Here is a 20484-nt window from a genome sequence, read left to right on the forward strand (position 1 = left end):
TGTAGTGTTTTGTTTGATGTAAGACTAAATGTTTGGTTTTATTTAAGGTTTTCTATCCACTTCTAGTCAATGTGTTTCCTTAAGCTCCTTTGATCAGCATATTTGGATTCTTCCATCTGATAGATTCTCTACAATGAAGTCACTGAATTTGTTGTTATTATCATGAAAAAAGCATCTATCCTTCTCCGAAATTCACTTTATGAATAACCCATTGTAGAAACAGTTTCAATTACTCGCAAACTAGCCATTATTTGCTAGTAATGCGAAGATAGCATGAGTTGGCCTTGATACTGTCTCATATACTTGTCTATCAAGGATACTAGTTCAAAGTTTTTAAAGATGTTGGAGTAATGTTACTGTTGATATCACCCATGATTCATTTGTATTCATTTTCGTTTCCAAATTCAATCACCCTTATAATGTGTTGCAACCATTAAACTGTCAATTGAGTAAATTCTATGTCCACCCCTCGAAAGTGAACGAGATGTTCTCACTCTTCATAATAATTAGTTGCCTAGTTAACACCATTTCTTCCAAGAGTTTTCACCTCATATAAGTCGTATTAACCCCTCCAAAAAAAAAAAAAAAAAAAAATACAGACTATGGTTCAAAATTACTCGTACAAGATTTCTTCAAAATCTTGGCGAAAATCTCCCAATTAAACGGCCTGAGGGAAGGCAGTGTCTAGCATATACGTCCTAAAACAAAAGCATATCAAGGCCTCTTGAGGAAGATTGGCATCCAAGATCAACATCACTAATAGCCAACACTGTGTTACATATAAACAAACCCTTGACTACATGATTTCATAGTATTCGTCATTGATAATACTCAATTTTCAAATGCAATGTTATTTGGCGAAGACAAATGCAATAACTATTTCCTCAATCTGTGTACTTAACCTTTAGTAACAGCTGAAAGGATGTACTTCCTCCGTTTCTATTTAGTTGACGCGTTTGATTTAGGCACATATATTAAGGTGAGGAGAGAGAGTGATAGAGAATGAAAAAGCAAGTGGGGTAGCTTGTAAATGCAAGCTAAAAAAATTTACCCAAAAAGGAAACGTGTCAACTAAAAAGAAACTTCCTAAAAAGGAATACGTGTCAACTAAAAAGAAACGGAGGTAGTAGTATAGAAGGTAATTCTCATTTTAAAATGGAACTTTAAAATTGGGAAGCATTGATTCACTTCAATTAAAAACATCAATTTACTGAAATCTTAGTGAAAGAATGAGATAATTTGATAGAATTACAAATTTCATAACAGGTATTCATATTCTCTTACATGAACCACATCACCAATCCAGAAACAATGAATTAGTGACGAGCAAAAATTCATTTTCACAGATCAAATTACCAGCAGAATACAATCTTCACATCAGTGAAGTAAAATTCTGCACATGAACGACTAGCAAAAGATTAAAACAAAACGCTATCGGCTGAGGCTTAACTTCACAATCATAGACTCTCAAGTGTATGCAACAAAGATAATGAATGACAGACTCATCAGCTCGGGAGTGGAGATACGTCACAAGGGACTGTTCAACCCATAAAAAGAAATCAAAGTTGCTTCATGCTCATTTTAGTCCAACTCTCCAGTTTTTGCCCCGAAATACAAATAAACATACCAAATAGCACTTGGATCATCAGTTGAGTTACATAAGCCTCAGCTCGTACTCACCAGCCATTGTTATGTACCTCACCCATGGCAGAGCCTGGTATCCACTCTTCTCAATGATCTTAAGATAACGAACCTGCAGATCAAGTATTGCAGATATAAATCACAGCTATTTTGAGCTCAAAGGACAATTAGCAGAGCAAACAAAGAACGAAAGCGCACACCAAACAGGGAAAGTATAAGGCATGATAATATGACTGACTGCAGTAGCTGCCTAGACAAGAAAATAACATGCCATTAGTAAAATGATGGATTTAATTCTAACACTCGGGTTTATCACCTAAAAAGTTCAATATCAGCAATTCAAGATCAAAGTCGGCAACATATGCAAGGATATATAGACCATGGCCATACGGCAACCCTTTTTACCTTTGTCCAGTTACCAAGATTTACTGATTTAGAACACTTTGGAATTTGGTTCCTCAAGTTTCTAAAATACATTGTCCGACTTTTTTTCCAGGACGCACCAAAATATATACTTCATATCTCAAACGGGAAACATTTCCACTAGAACACTTAGGATGGAGTGATGGACATTCAAAGGGACTACAGATAATGATATAGTGGACCTTTCTGGAAAAGGCAACAATAGCAGTGAAGCTATCACAAAGAGCTACTACACAGTTTTTTTTTTTCTTTTTTCTTTTTACAGTATATAAGGTCAGCAACATGAAAATGTCTGGTTTGCATGATTGCATCTTAGATCGGGATATTAATGGGATATGCACTACTTTATATAGCCATTGTCCTCTTGGGCAACACATCTGCCTCAGCAACAGTTACAGCCATCAAAATACTAATCACATATCCCTTCAGTTCTAAAAATAAGCTCTTTCTCCCCCAGCCCAGCAATTACACTTTCATAATGTTGCTCATGAAAAGGCAGTTGGCTTCAACAGGCATGTTCTGAAATATTGGGTTTTGAACAGAATTTTCTTAACTAGAACCCACAAAGGCCACAAGTACATGTGAGCTCAACCTTTTAGGTTAATCTGAAAATTTTACAAAAGTTTAGGATAAGTAGTCATACAACTGAAAAATTATGTGACCTCTACCTGTTGGGTACCGAAAATCATGAATATTTTGCAACCTTTAACAAAATTTGACCTGCCTAGTAAACTTGCCCAAATCCATAGAATAACATTTTTAACACTTAAAACCCTGAAAACAAAATACGAACATTACAAAGTAAAAAGTAGGATAGATGTGAGAGAGCTTTGGCCCAGATAAAATACTTGCTTGTTCCTTTTCTTGTACATGTACAGCGAAAGTCACAGGAACCTAGTTTAACATCTAAGAATTCACTTTCTATTGATCTTCCTTTCCCATGCCACCAGAACATCTTCAGCCTTACCAGGTCATTTGACACAACAATAACAAACTACTGATTTTTCATCCTCTGCACAAAGACAACCTGCACAAGCTATTTCCTTCAAAAGGGTGAGCAACAAAGACCTGAGGCCTTAATAAGACCACTGGACTTCAGATTGAAGAGGAAAACTCTCCAGGAAAATTGGAAAGGTTCAAAACTATAATGTGGGATAAAACCATAAACTACATTAATCATGACAGATCTCCAAATTGTAATCCTCATTACTCTTTCTCCTTATTTATTGCTATAGCCACCTAATGACCTTAGTTGTTGCATAGCACATTGATTTTGTACGTCCCCAATTGAGTAATTTGGGATAGCTCTATAAAGTTACTAGATCCCACATTAATCAGGCAAGACAGCAAGACCATTTACAAAACTAAAAGGCCATTCCACTCCAGTCACACCAAAAAAATAGCCATTATCACCTTTTGACCAAAGCAATTTCTTCTCCTTCCCTGTACCAAACCCCACTACAGTAAACTTGAAGGTCTGCCCCAAAACTCTTCATGACCTGCAAAGAGTCTTTTCCAAAGGTAGCAAACAGTATGCATCAAGTGAAGATTCGCTATTAGCCCAATAAAGCAAGCAAATGTCAGGTAATAAAGCCATTCCTTGCCACCACTTTTGGAGCATATAATCAGTACTGAGCCGTACCAATTACCAAAGCTAAAGTCCAAACCAAACCTCGCCTTAAAGGGAAAAGCAGGATATCTAGGGGGACGATTCAAAGAAATAAGAAATGATATACTTAGGGGGAGAAGAAAAAAAAAAAAAAAAAAAAAAAAAAAAAAAGAACCTAAGAATCTCCCACTTACACTCTTGATTTGTTCACATCCTTTAAGTGTATCCAAAAGGTCACACAAAAAAATGAACTCTATTATCTCTCGGTCATGGGGTGGCCTCCTCAAGATTATATCCAAAGCATTGCTAATAATTTAATCCCAGCACAGGAGCATTAGGGAGATTAGATAAGGAAAAATGTGTGGATAATAGGCACTGAATGTTTGCTCGCTTGCTGGCCTATCTATATATCTGCAGCCCAATACACGATGGAGCTGAGCTAAAAAGAAGCCCAGATGACAAAGGGGGCAGCATTGTTGCATCACGTCTGCCTGTTTCGATCGGAAGCTGACAGGAAGAATCGAATAAGAGAGGGTGTCCTGGGGTTGATAATTATGAAGATTTGGGGTTAGATAAAGGCTGGTTCAAACCCAAATGAGGCTAACTCAGGAGATTAATCAGGAGAAGAACAGGTGAAATGGAGTGCACATACACACACACACACACACACACACACACAATCCTACTTTTTCCTCAGTTCCTCTCTCGTTCTTCTGGTATCCTTAATTCCTCTCTTGAACTTCTTTCACAATTCAACAAAACCCAATAGCCTAACCCTAATGACCTAATCCTAAGTGTTTAGTCTAATCACTTTCTGTTGGCTTCTTTTTACAAAAAATCAATGATGCTTCAACTATTGTTCCCAAGTTTATAGTAGAATTTTATAAAACCATCAACTATCACCGCAGAAGAAGTGGAGCTAGTGCAATGACTTAATAGTTAAATGTAATTAGCTGGCAACTGGTTTAATTTTATTTCAACTCAAGCCAATTTGACATACTAACCATGAAAGAGACCAATGCAGATGCAAAGTTTATAATTGTGTATAGGGTGGGGGAAAAATATAATAGAACTAACTACTAAGAATAACCCAAAGATGCCAATTTGCACATTTATCTCTGGTTGCTGACACTCCTGACAGAGATCAGAATGAAAATCTTACGTTTATGATTCATGACCAAAAGTAGCTAAAAGAGAAAAAGGGGTTTTAGATTCCATCAATCAGAAAATACTAGCTTAATACTAAAGGTGTGTGAACTGTAAAAGGATGGATGATATTAGACACAGCACAGCAGTCCACACTCCACAATGAAGAGATTTTCAAAGGGGAAGCAGAAAAGAATTATGATTGTTGAAAACAATTAAAATTCGATTGATTGGACATATATGATCATCGGACGCAGATGATCATCCCCAATCAGGATGTGGAGAAGGAATAATATTTCATTACTATGTTTTTTAAAATCTCCTTCTTCAACTAAGTATATAGGTAACACCACAAGACAGGCAAAAAATAAATCATGTTAGATGAGGAGGAAGAAAACCCTACCACAGCTCTGGAACCTATTTGTATGTTTACCAATTTTTCCTAAAGATATAACAAGTCACACGCCAAGCAAAAGAGATAGCAAGCAGAACCAGACCATGATGCAAGAAGCCAAGAACAGAAAAATTTTGCATGCTTTTTTCAAAATCTCCAAGTTTTCATACCTGGATTCCTGACACTGTAAAATACGGGATTTCAAATTTCACCCGTATAGGAGCTTTTCTTTCAGGTAGTGTCTCTTCACTAGTGATGCTAGGAAGACTAAACTCTGCCCTCAACATGTATTCCTGAAATTTGTTCATTACAAAGTATTAAAGAACAAATTGCAAATGCTATTAAATTAGAGCCTTTAGAGGTATGTCATAATGGTTAATAAAAGGCAGGTTTTAATTTTAACAAAACTTTACCTTGCCACCAGGGAAAGATTTTATTTTCCAGACTAAAGCATCCTTCTCAGGTGCATAAGCAGCAGATCCCATCGATGTGCGAATATTTGGATTGGTGGCATCAGCTGGAACTGGTAGTTCAATCTCAACATTTGTTGCAGTGCTATAATATAGAGATCACATAAACAAGAAACTTAGATAATGTACAGTTACACTAGTACAGAGGACAGAAGAAAGCACAAGACATGATTGACCAATCATTACAGCTATACCTTCGCTCCTTAAACTGGCTTCTAGCTTTCACTGTGATCTCAATACGGCTTCTGGAGTGCCTCTCAATCTGGGCTTCAACCCAAATTAGAGGCTTCACCTGAAGCAAAACAATACCAAAAACCATTATAAAGGAAAAATATATATATATAATGTCTTTGAGGCAAGTGGCAAAGAGGAGAGTAAGTGCAGAGAAATCATGAAAGTGAACCTGAGTACTGAGTCTATATGTCATGAGATCAAACGACCCATCTGGTGGTATAAATGATATGGTCCTGTCATTTTCAAAACGAGCTAAACGTACACACCTAGAGCAAAAGGGAAAGCACAATCAATCATTTTACAAGAACTTACCAACCATATATTCCACCTACAAACTACCAACATAAACAAAGCAAAAGTAGCTACAACAACTTAATCTTAAAATAGTTAAACATACTGATGAAATTTGATGTCGTCCAAGTCAATAGCCTTTCCTTTAGTTGTTCGTCCTTGAGCCTCCAGTAATACTCTATCATTCAGGCCTAGTTTACATTCAGGCATCCCACTGCCACAAAGAGGATCAAAATATAAGTATATAACCACAAAGGATGCAAATGGTTTACACACACACACACACACAAAAAAAAAAAAAAAAAAATTGATATTCAAGGTTAATTGACTTTAATTCAACAATAGTATGCATTTTCCATTTTACATCAAAGGGGATTAGTCGCCTATTAGGTTTGATACATTTTTTTTAACACCTGGATAGAAATTACAGATACCTTTCAATTCATGGATGACTGACAAGCAGTATAGAGCCTAACTTTATTATAGAAAAAATGCAACCTTACAGAAGCTTTATCACAGAACAAAAGAATTAATAAAGTGATGTATTAAATGCCACACTTGTTGTTTCATGTAAATAGGATCAGTTTCACAATAAACCACAAACATGCACATACAGCACACAAAGAAAGAAAATAAAGGAGTTATTTATAAGAGCAGAGCATGTCATCAATTTCTCCTCCTTCAATTTTCTTGTGCAAGGACCATGAACAAAGTTCAAGCAATAGAAAAAAAAAATCCAAAAAGTAACATCTGGAAGTTTGATCTTATTCTAGCAACAATAGGGAGGAAATTTAATCCACCTCAAATATGTTCTCATCTTCAATGCCCCAACAACATCTGATCTTATAATTTGCCCGTTGCTGTTTACAAGTATATTGACACTCTCAACGACATCCAAAAATACCTGTAATAGAAGAGAGAAGCTGATCAATGAGTGCAAGTTAATAAAGCTGAAAACAAAACTTAGAAATACAAACCGACCTCATTCTTCTTGTAAGATATTCCTTCACTACGCCATGAAACTGCATTGGTCACAGCCATAGGAGGTCTCTGTGTGACTTCCATCCTATAAGCATCAGTTTTAATAAATTCACTAAGGATCTTTGCTTCTGTGAACTGAGGATAGCCGAAATCCATAATTTCATCAAGTAACTCATACTGCAGATGAGGCATAGTATCAGTGCATCAATCTCAGCCATACCAGAATTGTCTCAAGTAGAGAGAAAATACCTCTTACCACTACAACAAAATTATCTCTAAGTGATTCTTCTTCTAGCTCTTCGAAATAATGCTTGAACACCTGCATATGAAAGTTGTTCTCAGATAAAGGGTCTACCAGTAAATGCAAAAGCAAAGGATAACAAACATACGGAAACAGGAAAAATGAGGAAAACAACACTGATTACCAATGGTGCTTACATCAACTACACGGTGGAGAAAGAGAAGAAGACTAGCAGCATTGCAGTTTTGCCGAGTAGCTATAAGTAAATACACATTGTTGTGTTGTATAAACATGTATGTAACCCCATTATCGTACACAACTGGATCTTGAGACTGTGGATCACCCTGAAACAAGCAACAAGTGACAAAATAAAAATAAAAAAGTAAGATTCACCTACCAGGCATACCATAAAAGGACAGAGAAACTTAAGCAAACATTCCTACTATGAACAAGTGTGGTGTATTACCACTTACAGAGAAGCTCTTGCCGACTATAAGAGATTGCACAAAGAGTCCACTTTAATGACATAATAGAATGCCCTATACTAGCAAGGGAAACCACCAAAAAAAAAAAAAAAAACCTTTCAATCTATTGTGGATAACCACAAATTCCCCCAAGAGATGATCCTTCGTTTGGTCCACTAACATTAATCTATATCACTTAGTTCCTTCACAGGTTTAGTACGTTATCGCTCTTGGAAGCTTCAAACAATAAACACAAATACTCTTATTAAATAGTCAATCTGAATTTTTCTAACCCCCCCCCCCCCCCCTAATTCCTTTGTCTAAACTCCAACTCTCCAAGTAACATTGATCACTAAACATAACCGCCCCAAAAACTCATAGTCAAACTCAAACACAAAGCTTTCTTACAATTGGATAAAAGCAAAAGAACCAGCTAATAAGATTGCAAATCAGTATAAGTCTTCAACCCCAATTCACATGCTAAGCTGAACAACAATATGAACTACCAATCAAACAATGTGAGCAGGCAAAAGTTGCTACTGCTAGTCAGCTACCAAAGATCTCGGAACCGCCATCCATTTCCTAATGGACCAAACCTGAAACCTCTTCCTACATTACAGTTGCCAATCCAAATTACATCATTCTAAATGGGATCTACTTCATCAACAACAGCGAAAATCGAGCTTTACTAATGAAATAAGCTCAACTCAAAGCCCCCAATAACATAAGTATCACAACTGAAAATAAGGAAAATCATCCAAATTAAACATACAAAAATTGAATAAACAGTCTCAATTTAATCAGATCAGCCAAAAAACACTACTAATAACCAAAATTAAACTTGATTGAAATCAAATTAAAATGAAGCAACAGGTTAGATAGATCAGAACAAACCTCTTTCTCGATGAACTTAGTGAAGAATTTCTCAGCTTGAACCGCTGAAACATCACCACGATAATCCCGCCATATGAGAACTCTACCTTTAATGTCTAGAAGGAACAGCGCTGAGGCCGCTCCCGACATGTTTTCTTCGATCGAAGAAATTCAGCAGAAACCCTAGAAAATTATTATCACTCTGATTATTCAAAATTAGGGAAAGATTCAGATCAATTAAGAAGAAGGAAAAGAGATCTGGTGGAAATTGGTTAATCGAAGCTTGGAAAATGAAAAATGGTAATGGCGGTTTTTTCTGTTTAATTTAGGGTGAATTTGTTTTACGCCATTGGAGAGCAATTTGGAGCTCTGGAGTGTTTGATTCAGAGGAGTTTCAGAATTGTGTATTAAGGTATGTGATCTGTATACACTGGTGTTTTTGTGGGGATGATATAAAAATAATAAAGAAAAACAAAAAAAAAAGGGGTCAAAATTTTGAGGGAGTTTTTTGGTAGATGAGGGAGACAAAGGGAGAGTCTAAACTTTACATGGTAATTGGGATTTTGAATTGTAAGAGCTACAGAAAAATCTAAAGCTCGGATTTTGAGTAAACGGATTAGGTTTGGGTTAATTTTTGAATTGACTCTCGATTATTTATTAAGAAAATTTATACCGTAAAAGGTAAGATAGTTGGTTACTACTCTACATGATAGATGATCAAATTAGATTCTATTCGGGTATGTCAACATATGTTCATTTTCTCTCACTTAATTTTTGTCGTGTTATAGTGTCATGTCAGATATTGACATTTGTTAAAACTTGCATACCTATGGTCATCAAAGGCATGGATATTATTTGACCAAATTAAAGGATGTTTGTGAAATTTAAAATAAAATGGAATGTTGCTTGAAGTCGTTAAAAGTAAAATGTTATGAGTAGGTTATAAATAATTATTGTTACTAACACCAATCGACCTAAGTTTGATTCGTAGTCCTAAACTAATAAGGATATGGTGTACCACTTTAGGAAATATAGGATATACTTAATGCTTATATATAACCCTTAAGATTACATATATCTTAGAATTACAGGACATAGATGCATCACATACACTTTATACAAAAATATGATAAAACCCTTCAATTTTGGATTAGAAAAATGAAATTATTTGCCTCTTGAATTCAGTTTCACTATTGTTAAGAAATTTTAATTTACATTTGGACAAATGATGGAGGCCTTGGAGGGTTTCTAAGGACTATCTATGATCTATAATACTCTGCATTACTTAGATATTTGTGATAATATTACATGTCAATAGGTGTTTTAATGTCTACCTAAACGGTAAATTTTCTACATTTAGCTTTTATATAGCTAACCCTTAGGTATACTCCAACCTACAACCCAAAAGAAAAATTCAAGTAGTTAGTATGAGACTATGAGATTCAGTTCCAGACAATGTAAATTTAACTTTATATTTTAACTCAATTTCATTACTTTTCCCAAGCAACTATAAAGGTATATAATTTGTAGGTAATGTGTTTACATAAACGTTTAGAAAGATTGTAACTTCAGATAAGATTATACTGCTATATACTTCGTGTATTAGAGTCACGTAGCAGAGCAACATTTACATATGTCTATGATTGAGTTCATGGCAAGGCCATCTTTTTCTTTGGGTTGAGCACTTGAGCGCTAAGTGAAAGGAGCAGCACTATACATAAGGTGACTTGTGCAATACTCTTAGAACTTCTATATCGTGAAGTCATCTCCGAGTTCAGTGATTACCTCATTCACTTTACTCACCATATCTGAAATAGATCAATAGGACAGCAATTAGAACAAACAGATGAAAGTAAGAATCCACGATACAAGTCACAACTTATTCTTAGCTTAACAGTGATTCAAGTCTTAAAACTGGAATCATACAGACAAATTACTTCAGCAGGTGAATGAATACTAAGAGAGGAATTTTGCCCTGCATAACACCATATAGCTATAACACAAAGTTTGACAGTTTATTCAACTATTTTGAGCAAGTATCTTGTCCCAATAACCAAGCTTATTACTAGCATTGTAGGGACTGAAATGCATAAGATACTATCAGGCACCTTTGTCCTATTATCTGAGCTTGAAAATACTTTAAATTATCACTAAAAACAAAGCTTAGAACTTGATAAATATAAACGAGCATGCAACGTAAATCACAGTGCTTAGATTAAATAATGAACTCAGATCTTAGAGGCTAATTAAATCATTACAAACAGCCAACAAATCCTGCAATTCAAAGCTTTAACAAACAGCATGACGCACAGTAGATGAAAGTTAAAAGGAACCACTAGGAGCCATATATGAGAGTTACTTACCAAGGAAAGATGCATCTTGCATATATTTCTGCAAGGAGATGCAGAGTATTAGTGACGGAAAAAACCAGAATCAGATGTATTAGAGGCCCTAATTTGTAAGTTCTATAGGAAATAAACAGTTCCAGATACAGGTCTACTTCAACAAAATGATAACATGCTCCAATTAATATTAGTGTGGCAAGTTAAGTGAAGTACAAGTACCGAAATTTGAGCTTTCAAGTCAAATTTCTGCGGACCAGGTGCAAGAGCAAGAGCTAATTTATCTGCGCACAACACAGGAAAAAGGTTATGACTCATTGTTGAAGGAGCATGAAGTTCTTGTTTAAGGAGGATAGGAGCATACCCTGCTCGTGCTCAACAGAGCAGCTGGACACAAGTGATGTGAAGCGAGGAGGAAGTGCTTCAACATTGCTCTGAGAATCAGCAGATGTACTTTGGGTCTGTAATTCCTGATATTCGTTGTGCAAGTTCTTTGATGGGTTAGAATCATAAGCCGGGGTCATCATGCTTGATGTGTCAGGCCTACAAATTAGTTTAGTAATTATAATCAATCTTGCTGTCCTCTACAAAATGAGTGAACATTCCAAACTATAGGGCAGGTAAAGCAGAAGCAGAAGTTTGTCATGCGGTGTTTAGGAGCCCCAGAGGTTAAAGCTTCTGCAAATGACTTTACCTATATGCAGGAACAAACTCAGACTGAGAAGATATTGCAGATATGGCATCAACAGTTGAAGGTCTGTTAGGGATTTTATTCGAAAGGATATCCTGCAGACAAGATAAGACAAGCTTTGTCATGAAACATAATTTATCTTTCAAAAGCATTTCCACAACATAAACAAGTCACATAAGAAGGGAAAAATATGATTTCAGATTTCACATTTTCACCTGCAATGAGGTTATGAAATCTTGTACTTCTGGCACTCCTGAAAACCGCATGGCAAACTTCTGCTTCTGAAAAGTAACCAAATCCTGTATGAGTTAGACTGTTTGAGGCATAAACACATTCATTGATGGAAACAAGTCAAGATCAATGAATTTCCTGATGTTTAATTAATCTGTAGGTCAAGTAAGTTCTTTTTTATCAGATAAAACAGCATATGAAGATATAATAACTTTTAGTGTGACAAATCTCAAATGACTCTATGGAGAAATGACAAGTTTCTTCTAAACTGCACTCTCATGTTTCTTGATCAAAGGAGAGCATCTCATATTTCAACTACTTCATAGAAATCAAATTTCCTTTTTGCAGTTACAGTTCAGAATTTATAAGCAAGGACTGCAGTTTCATATAATATATTCATATTGAAAGGCCACTGTTCCTAGAATGGAAACAAAGGCATCCGAGCATTTGGAAGCACAACAGGTTAGCCTACCTCATCTGAACAATCGACGTAGCTTGCAAAGACAACTAGGCTACCTCGAGTAGGAAACCCAGAGAGACATGAGACTTGAGGCCAGACAAACTGCAGCTTGGAGATGAAGTGCTCTTCCTGCAAAAAGAACTAAACAATTAACTACACGAACCGACATTCAAGTCTTAGCGGCTTAAAAAGTTGTCTCAACTCGATTAATCAATTATAACTTTTGATGCTCAACTTGTTCGTAAAAACCGAATAGTATTCAGAAGAACCTCGCCCTATATATGAAAAATCAACTGTTTTAACCATTTTTGTCAAATGAACTTCAAGAGCTGCTCACCATTAGTTCATTAGTTACCAACAGCAACAGTAGTAGATTACAATAACCTTTTGATTAAGGAAAAATGTACAAGTATACAGCAATGTGATGAATCTAAAACAAACTAAGAATTCACTGAATCATAAGCTCATTTTCTAATCCACCACATTGTTCACACAAATGTTGTCATCAGAGTCGGCGAATTTTCTACAACTCGCTGCTAGGTAAAGATTTCGATCCAGTGTGTTAGTTGTTATACTAATAAGCAATAAACCAGAAATAACTTATCTCTTGATGCGTGAACCAAACTGACAATAGCCGCGTCGTGGAGAACCACTGACCTAAAAGACGATTCCGCGCTACCTCCCGGTGCAGTAGACAATTGCGGTCGCCCTCCAGGATAAGCACGGCGCCGGAGTTTATGTGCACTCACAAACCCGACTGGAACTCAGAATACTCGCCCAGAAAACAGAACAGAAAGAACATGTATTTAGATAAGTTTAGAGAAAAGAGAAGACTGATTGTGTTGTGTTTTTTTGGCTAAGAAAACCACCGAATATTTATAGGGTGAAGAGGAAAAACGGAAAGCATGAAAGGTGGGAAGAATCTGGCCAAGAAAACGACCAGATTAATCTGGTCAGTCAACAACCGAGGCAAGAAACAAGGAATTAATCAGTCAGCTACAATCAAGGAATTAATGGCTGATTAATTCTCACAACAGTCAGAAAAGAATAAACCCAACAGACAAAAAAGGAATATTCTGTTTAACAAAGAAAAGGGAAATAAAATTTCTCCAAAAAGATAACAAGGACCCACGCCCGCGCATCGCATTCCCCAAGACCCCAAGTCCCGAGGCCCGAGGCCCGAGCCCGACCCGGCTCGGCTCGGCGCGCGCGCGCGCGTGTGTGTGTGTGGAGTAACACACACCTCCAACTCACTCAACTAAGTAGTGCTAAAGCACTACATTATAAAAACAAGGAAAAACCTTCCTCCCCAATCAATGTGGGACTTTTCCCCTTCCATTTATTTCTCTCTCTCTTTCCCTCTTATTTTTCCCAACACTCTTGTTTTATATCAAGAACTTCCAACAATCCCCCACAGGTTCGAAGATATGAAAAAGAAAGAAAGGAAAAATGAATTCTGGGCAAAACAAAACAATTGCATAAGTGTCAATGTCTCGCGACTTGAATTAACACATAGTGGACATCAAGCTATGATCCCTCACCTAACAAGTGACCTTCGTCTTGAACTCAATAGGGAGTTAGGGACCCGTCACTTTGAGCCACACAATTGAACATGTATAATATTCTGAAATTCCGCGAATAAAGATGACGCATTATACTGGCCATACGTCCAGCCTGGATGCTCATAGGTGCTCTAGAGTATAAGCCCACGAAATACTCATAGGAAGCGGCCACACTTCCACACCTAAGTAGGTGAACTCCATCAAGTGTGAGCTACAACACACCTCCAAAAATATGGATATGGGTTCATTAAGAGCCGTATGCTCAACCTCCTTCTCATATGTAGCTAAGCACAAAACAAACATCTAGAGATGGACAAATAAAATAAAAATGTGCTTCCGAATTATTACATAACGTTCCCCTTTGAACTCATAGTGAGTAGGAGTTCATTATTTCACAATTCATACAACGGGCTTTAGCCCCATCTCTTCCGATGTTTCCAAAACTAGTTTTTTACATAGGCCTTTAGTTAACGGATCCGCAATGTTCTTTTCGGACTTAACATAGTCCAGTGATATCACCCCTTCAGACAACAAATTTCTGACGGCTTTATGCCTCAGACGGATGTGTCTCTTCTTCCCATTATAGGCATGGTTGTGTGCAACAGCAATAGCAGCTTGCGAATCACAATGAAGTGCAACTGAAGGAGCTGGCTTCCCCCACAGAGGAATATCTGCAAGCATGTTCCTCAACCATTCTGCCTCATGACCTGCTAATTCAAGAGCAATAAACTCAGATTCCATAGTAGACATAGCAGTACAAGATTGCTTACAAGATTTCCAGGATACGGCTCCACCCCCAAGGGTGAAGACATAGCCACTAGTGGAGTTAACTTCATCATTATCGGATACCCAGTTGGCATCACAAAAACCCTCCAAAACTCCAGGAAATTTGGAGTAGTGCAAACCCCAATCCATAGTACCCTTAAGGTACCTAAGCAACCTCCTTAGAGCAATCCAATGATCACTGCTTGGATTATGAGTGTACCTGCTCAACCTACTAACAGAATAAGCAATGTCAGGTCTAGTGTAGTTCATAAGAAACATAATACTACCAATAATTCTAGCATATTCAGACTGATTAACTGGATTACCATTATTTTTCCTTAAGTGGAAACTTGGGTCATAGGGAGTCTTAACTGGATCGACATTAAATGAGTCAAACTTTTTAAGAAGTTTTTCAACATAGTGTGACTGATTAAGACAGATGCCATTTGGAGTCCTCTTGATTTTTACTCCCAAAATCACATCTGCCTCACCCATGTCTTTCATTTCAAAATTCGAACTCAAAAACTGTTTTGTCTCATTTACACGATCCAAGTTAGTCCCAAAAATCAACATATCATCCACATAAAGACAAATAATTACACACCCATGACTATCATGCTTAAAATAAACACAAGAGTCACCTTCATTAACATGAAAACCATTACCAGTCATAGTCTTATCGAATTTGTCATGCCATTGCTTTGGAGCTTGTTTAAGCCCATACAATGACTTGACTAACTTACAAACCTTCTCCTCTTGTCCTGGAACAACGAACCCTTCAGGTTGGACCATGTAAATCTCCTCATCCAAGTCACCATTCAAAAATGCAGTTTTGACATCCATTTGATGAACAACAAGACCAAAAATGCAAGCAAGAGCAATTAAAGTCCTAATGGTTGCAATTTTAGTAACAGGGGAGTAAGTATCAAAATAATCAATGCCAAACTTTTGAGTAAAACCCCTTACCACTATCCTTGCCTTATACTTGTCTATGGATCCATCGGCCTTTAATTTTTTCCGAAAGATCCATTTACAAGTAATGGGCTTACAACCTCTAGGAAGTTCAACCAATTCCCAAGTGTTATTATTGAGAATTGATTGTAATTCACTATCAATTGCTTCTTTCCAAAATACAGCATCAACTGACCTCATTGCCTCATCATAGGTTCTTGGATCATCTTCCAAAACAAAAATATGCACAAAATCATCATCAATTAAGGAAGATTCAGATAAATAAGAAGTAATAAAATCAGGACCAAAACTATTTTCCTTTCTTCCCCTTTTGCTTCTCCTTGGCTCCAAAACAGAATCATCGTTAGTAATAGGAGCATTAGCAATAGGTAAACTAACAGAACTACTAGCATGCAATTCACTATCATTAGAAGGAGACATTTTCAAAGGAAAAATGTTCTCAAAGAACTCAGCATCTCTTGCTTCAATGATATGACCACCTGCATAAGAATTGTTAGCACCTTTAACAAAGAAACGATAAGCTGCACTTTGATAAGCATAGCCAATAAAAATAGCATCAACAGTTTTGGGACCAATCTTATCCCTCTTGAAGCTAGGTATGCCTACTTTTGCTAGGCACCCCCACACTTTCAAGTATTTCAGGTTTGGCGCTCGACCTTTCCATATTTCGTATGGAGTCTTGTCAAGCTTCTTGTGAGGAACCCTGTTCAAAACATGACAAGCAGAAAGAATAGCCTCCCCCCACATGTTATTAGGAAGCCCAGAACTAATAAGCATAGAATTCATCATATTCTTTAAAGTTCTATTTTTCCTTTCAGCTATACCGTTTTGTTCGGGTGAATAGGGAGCCGTCGTCTCATGAACAATGCCAAGTTGCTCACAAAATGCCTTAAGAGTGTCAGGGCTGTACTCCCCACCCCTGTCACTCCTAACCCTCTTGATCTTTTTGTCCAACTGGTTTTCTACCTCAGCTTTATATTTGAGGAACATTTCCTCAGCTTCGTCCTTAGACCTGAGAAGATAAACCATACAAAAACGTGAACAATCATCAACAAAAGTAATATAATACTTTTTACCCCCTCTACTTTCGTGATTATTAAAATCACCTAAGTCACTATGAACAAGTTCTAGTACTTCAGTCTGTCTATCTACTGATTTAAATGGCTTCTTAGTAAATTTGGCTTCAACACAAACTTGACATTTCGAAAAATCAGTTTTAGAAAAACTTGGAATCAAATTTAAGTGTTTAAGCCTTTTAACAGAATCAAAATTAACGTGACCTAATCTAGCATGCCATAAATCAATAGACTCAGCAATATAAGCAGAAGAAGTACTAGCATTCTTATTCATAGTGTCAATTTTAACATCAAGAGTAAAAAGCCCCCCATTACAAAAGCCCTTCCCCACAAATTCCCCATTGCGAGTAAGAACTAATCTATCAGAATCAAAGGAGAGCTTCAGTCCAGCTTTCATGAGCAAACTGCCAGAAATTAAATTCCTGCGCATTTCTGGAACATGCAAAACATTAGTGAGAGTAAGCAATTTTCCAGAAGTGAGAGCGAGAACGATCTTCCCTTTGCCTTGGATAGAAGCAGAAGCTGAGTTGCCCATGAAGACATTTTCACCTTCAACCTTGTCATAGGTAGTGAACATGTCCTTGTTGGCGCAGATGTGCCTGGTAGCTCCAGTGTCAACAATCCACTCAGCAGCATTACCTGTAAAGTTAGCTTCTAAAACAACAGCAACAATAACGTCAGAATCCTCAATAAGATTTGCTTGACTTTGCCCATTCTTCTTCTTGACCCTGCAATCTCTAGCCCTGTGACCAGTCAAACCACACTCATAACAGATTCCCTTAAACTTGTACTTCTGAATTTTCCCATTAGGCTTAAGGTTACTGTTTTTGGCTTTGGACTGGTTGTTTGATTTGGGTTCAACAAGGTTGGCTTTGGCAGAAGAAGAGGAAGGGAAAACAGAAGGGGTTTTGTCTTTGATACGGTTTTCCTCCTCAATTTTGAGGTGGGCAGCAAGTTCCTCTAAGGTTAGGTCTTTCTTTTTGTGCATGAGTTGGTTACGAAAATCCTTCCAAGAGGGAGGGAGTTTCTCAATAAGAACAATAGCAAGGGTAGTATCACAAATAGACAGACCTTCAGCAGCCATATTAATACAAATACTCTCATAAGCATGAATCTGATCAATAATAGGCTTATCATCAACAACTTGAAAACTTAACCACTTACTAACACAATAACGTTTAGTACCAGCATCATCAGTTCCATATTTTTTCTCTAAAGCATCCCAAATATCCTTAGCATGATAGAAACCCATATAAATATCCAACAGACTATTCGACATATAATGCAACAACATGCCCTTACAAGTTCTATCATCCTTAGAAAACTTAATCTCAGATTCAGACAAATCATCTTTATCAACAGGTTCAACAATATCATCAAGAACATATGCAACATCAATCTGCTCCAAATAAAAATGCATCCTAACAGCCCAACGTTTATAATTCTTTCCATCAAGAGGTTCTAGTTTAGACATATCAGGAACAAGGAATTTGGAAGCCATAATCGTCTTTTAGATTTTTATACTAATAAGCAATAAACCAGAAATAACTTATCTCTTGATGCGTGAACCAAACTGACAATAGCCGCGTCGTGGAGAACCACTGACCTAAAAGACGATTCCGCGCTACCTCCCGGTGCAGTAGACAATTGCGGTCGCCCTCCAGGATAAGCACGGCGCCGGAGTTTATGTGCACTCACAAACCCGACTGGAACTCAGAATACTCGCCCAGAAAACAGAACAGAAAGAACATGTATTTAGATAAGTTTAGAGAAAAGAGAAGACTGATTGTGTTGTGTTTTTTTGGCTAAGAAAACCACCGAATATTTATAGGGTGAAGAGGAAAAACGGAAAGCATGAAAGGTGGGAAGAATCTGGCCAAGAAAACGACCAGATTAATCTGGTCAGTCAACAACCGAGGCAAGAAACAAGGAATTAATCAGTCAGCTACAATCAAGGAATTAATGGCTGATTAATTCTCACAACAGTCAGAAAAGAATAAACCCAACAGACAAAAAAGGAATATTCTGTTTAACAAAGAAAAGGGAAATAAAATTTCTCCAAAAAGATAACAAGGACCCACGCCCGCGCATCGCATTCCCCAAGACCCCAAGTCCCGAGGCCCGAGGCCCGAGCCCGACCCGGCTCGGCTCGGCGCGCGCGCGCGCGTGTGTGTGTGTGGAGTAACACACACCTCCAACTCACTCAACTAAGTAGTGCTAAAGCACTACATTATAAAAACAAGGAAAAACCTTCCTCCCCAATCAATGTGGGACTTTTCCCCTTCCATTTATTTCTCTCTCTCTTTCCCTCTTATTTTTCCCAACACTCTTGTTTTATATCAAGAACTTCCAACATTAGTTATGTATGAGCTCAAAATCGCTTCTCAATACGGACATTTCACACAGATTCAAACGAAATCAAAACTGCAAAAAACTATTAGATGAGAATTTCATCAAAATATGACCATCAGCGAACTTACACATCCAAATTACTTTCCAATTTTAAGTTCGAAACCATTTCAACACATCGAAAATCATCATCAAAATTAAAATTCAAAGTCATTTCAACAATCAAATCATCATCAAACAGTAATACTCCCTCCGTCCCTAAATTACATTCCTCTTTCTCTCTATTATGTGAGGAATTAATGCTAGAAAGAGGAATGTAATTTAGGGACGGAGGGAGTAACAACATCATGACAACCAAATTTAACACAATTATCAAAAAAATATCACAAAATTCTCGAGTAAGAGTTCTAACAATAATCACCAGCAATCGCAAATAGCAACCAAATTTCAACCCGATTTTTATTCAATAATCCAGCGAAACCACATCGATAATCGCAGATTACAAAAACAACATCCAATTTAAACCTAACTCAAAAATCCTCAAAAAAAAATCATCGTTAACAGAGAGATGAGAGAGAGAGACGTACAACAATAGTTCCTTGAAGAGAAACAGTGAGGATGGAATCAGCGGAGGAGGAGGCATCAGTAGAAGGATGAAGAGAGACGATGGAGAATCCAGAAGAAGTAATCCAAATAGGCTTGAATTGACTTCGCTTGAGAGGAGAGAGAAGAGAAGGAGAAGTACTAGTGGTTATGGCGGTGATTCTAGAGTGGTACGAACAAGGATAAGTGAAACATCGAGCGTATTGAACCTTCCATTGCCATTGATTCTGATCTCTAGTCATCGTCGTTGTCGTCGCCATTAATGACTTCTGAGTTTCTCTCTCCGCCATTGTTAGTTCTTGAGCTCCCGCCATTTTTCTCCTTTTTTTTTTCCCGGTTTGAATTTGATTCAGTTAGGAAAGAGGAATACAGTAATGTTGCCCGTATGGCCGTATAGCCTGTATTTATAGGCTTATAGCTGCTAAACCGATTAAACTCGTCGTTTAGGGCGCTTGCTAATTGAATTTGCATCAAAAAAAATTTAGTAAAACAAATTGTAATTCTAAGGCCCCGTTTGATTTGAAGTAAAGATTTTTGTGGAAAATGATTTTTTCATTTTTTTTCCCCCTTTTTCCTTGTTTGGTTTGTTAAGTTGTGAAAAACAATTTTTCTAAGGGTGGAAAATTTCATCCTTAACGATGAAAACATTTCCTTTCAAAAAACAAG

General features: G+C 37.1%; 2 protein-coding genes across 2 annotated transcripts; both read right to left on the reverse strand.

Annotated features, from left to right (window-relative positions):
• Positions 1-1218: 1218 nt before the first annotated feature.
• Positions 1219-9255, reverse strand: LOC145601011 (AP-1 complex subunit mu-2-like). Its single transcript, XM_081656912.1, has 11 exons — positions 8789-9255; positions 7628-7774; positions 7446-7508; positions 7190-7366; positions 7009-7112; positions 6315-6422; positions 6087-6183; positions 5878-5975; positions 5627-5768; positions 5384-5506; positions 1219-1753 (listed from the first exon to the last, which is right to left on the reverse strand). Exons 1-11 carry the CDS (start codon positions 8915-8917, stop codon positions 1655-1657), a joined length of 1287 nt encoding a protein of 428 aa, XP_081513038.1. The 5' UTR covers positions 8918-9255; the 3' UTR covers positions 1219-1654.
• A 1261-nt stretch (positions 9256-10516) lies between these two features.
• On the reverse strand, positions 10517-20132 carry LOC145600123 (protein POOR HOMOLOGOUS SYNAPSIS 1-like). The gene is made up of 8 exons (XM_081656013.1): positions 19803-20132; positions 12504-12620; positions 12016-12081; positions 11804-11895; positions 11474-11652; positions 11332-11393; positions 11131-11158; positions 10517-10575 (listed from the first exon to the last, which is right to left on the reverse strand). The coding sequence occupies exons 1-8, from the start codon at positions 20130-20132 to the stop codon at positions 10517-10519; spliced, it is 933 nt and encodes a 310-aa protein (XP_081512139.1).
• Positions 20133-20484: the final 352 nt, after the last annotated feature.

This window comes from Chenopodium album, chromosome 21, assembly GCF_948465745.1.
Source record: "Chenopodium album chromosome 21, dcCheAlbu1.1, whole genome shotgun sequence".
Lineage (NCBI taxonomy): Eukaryota > Viridiplantae > Streptophyta > Magnoliopsida > Caryophyllales > Amaranthaceae > Chenopodium > Chenopodium album.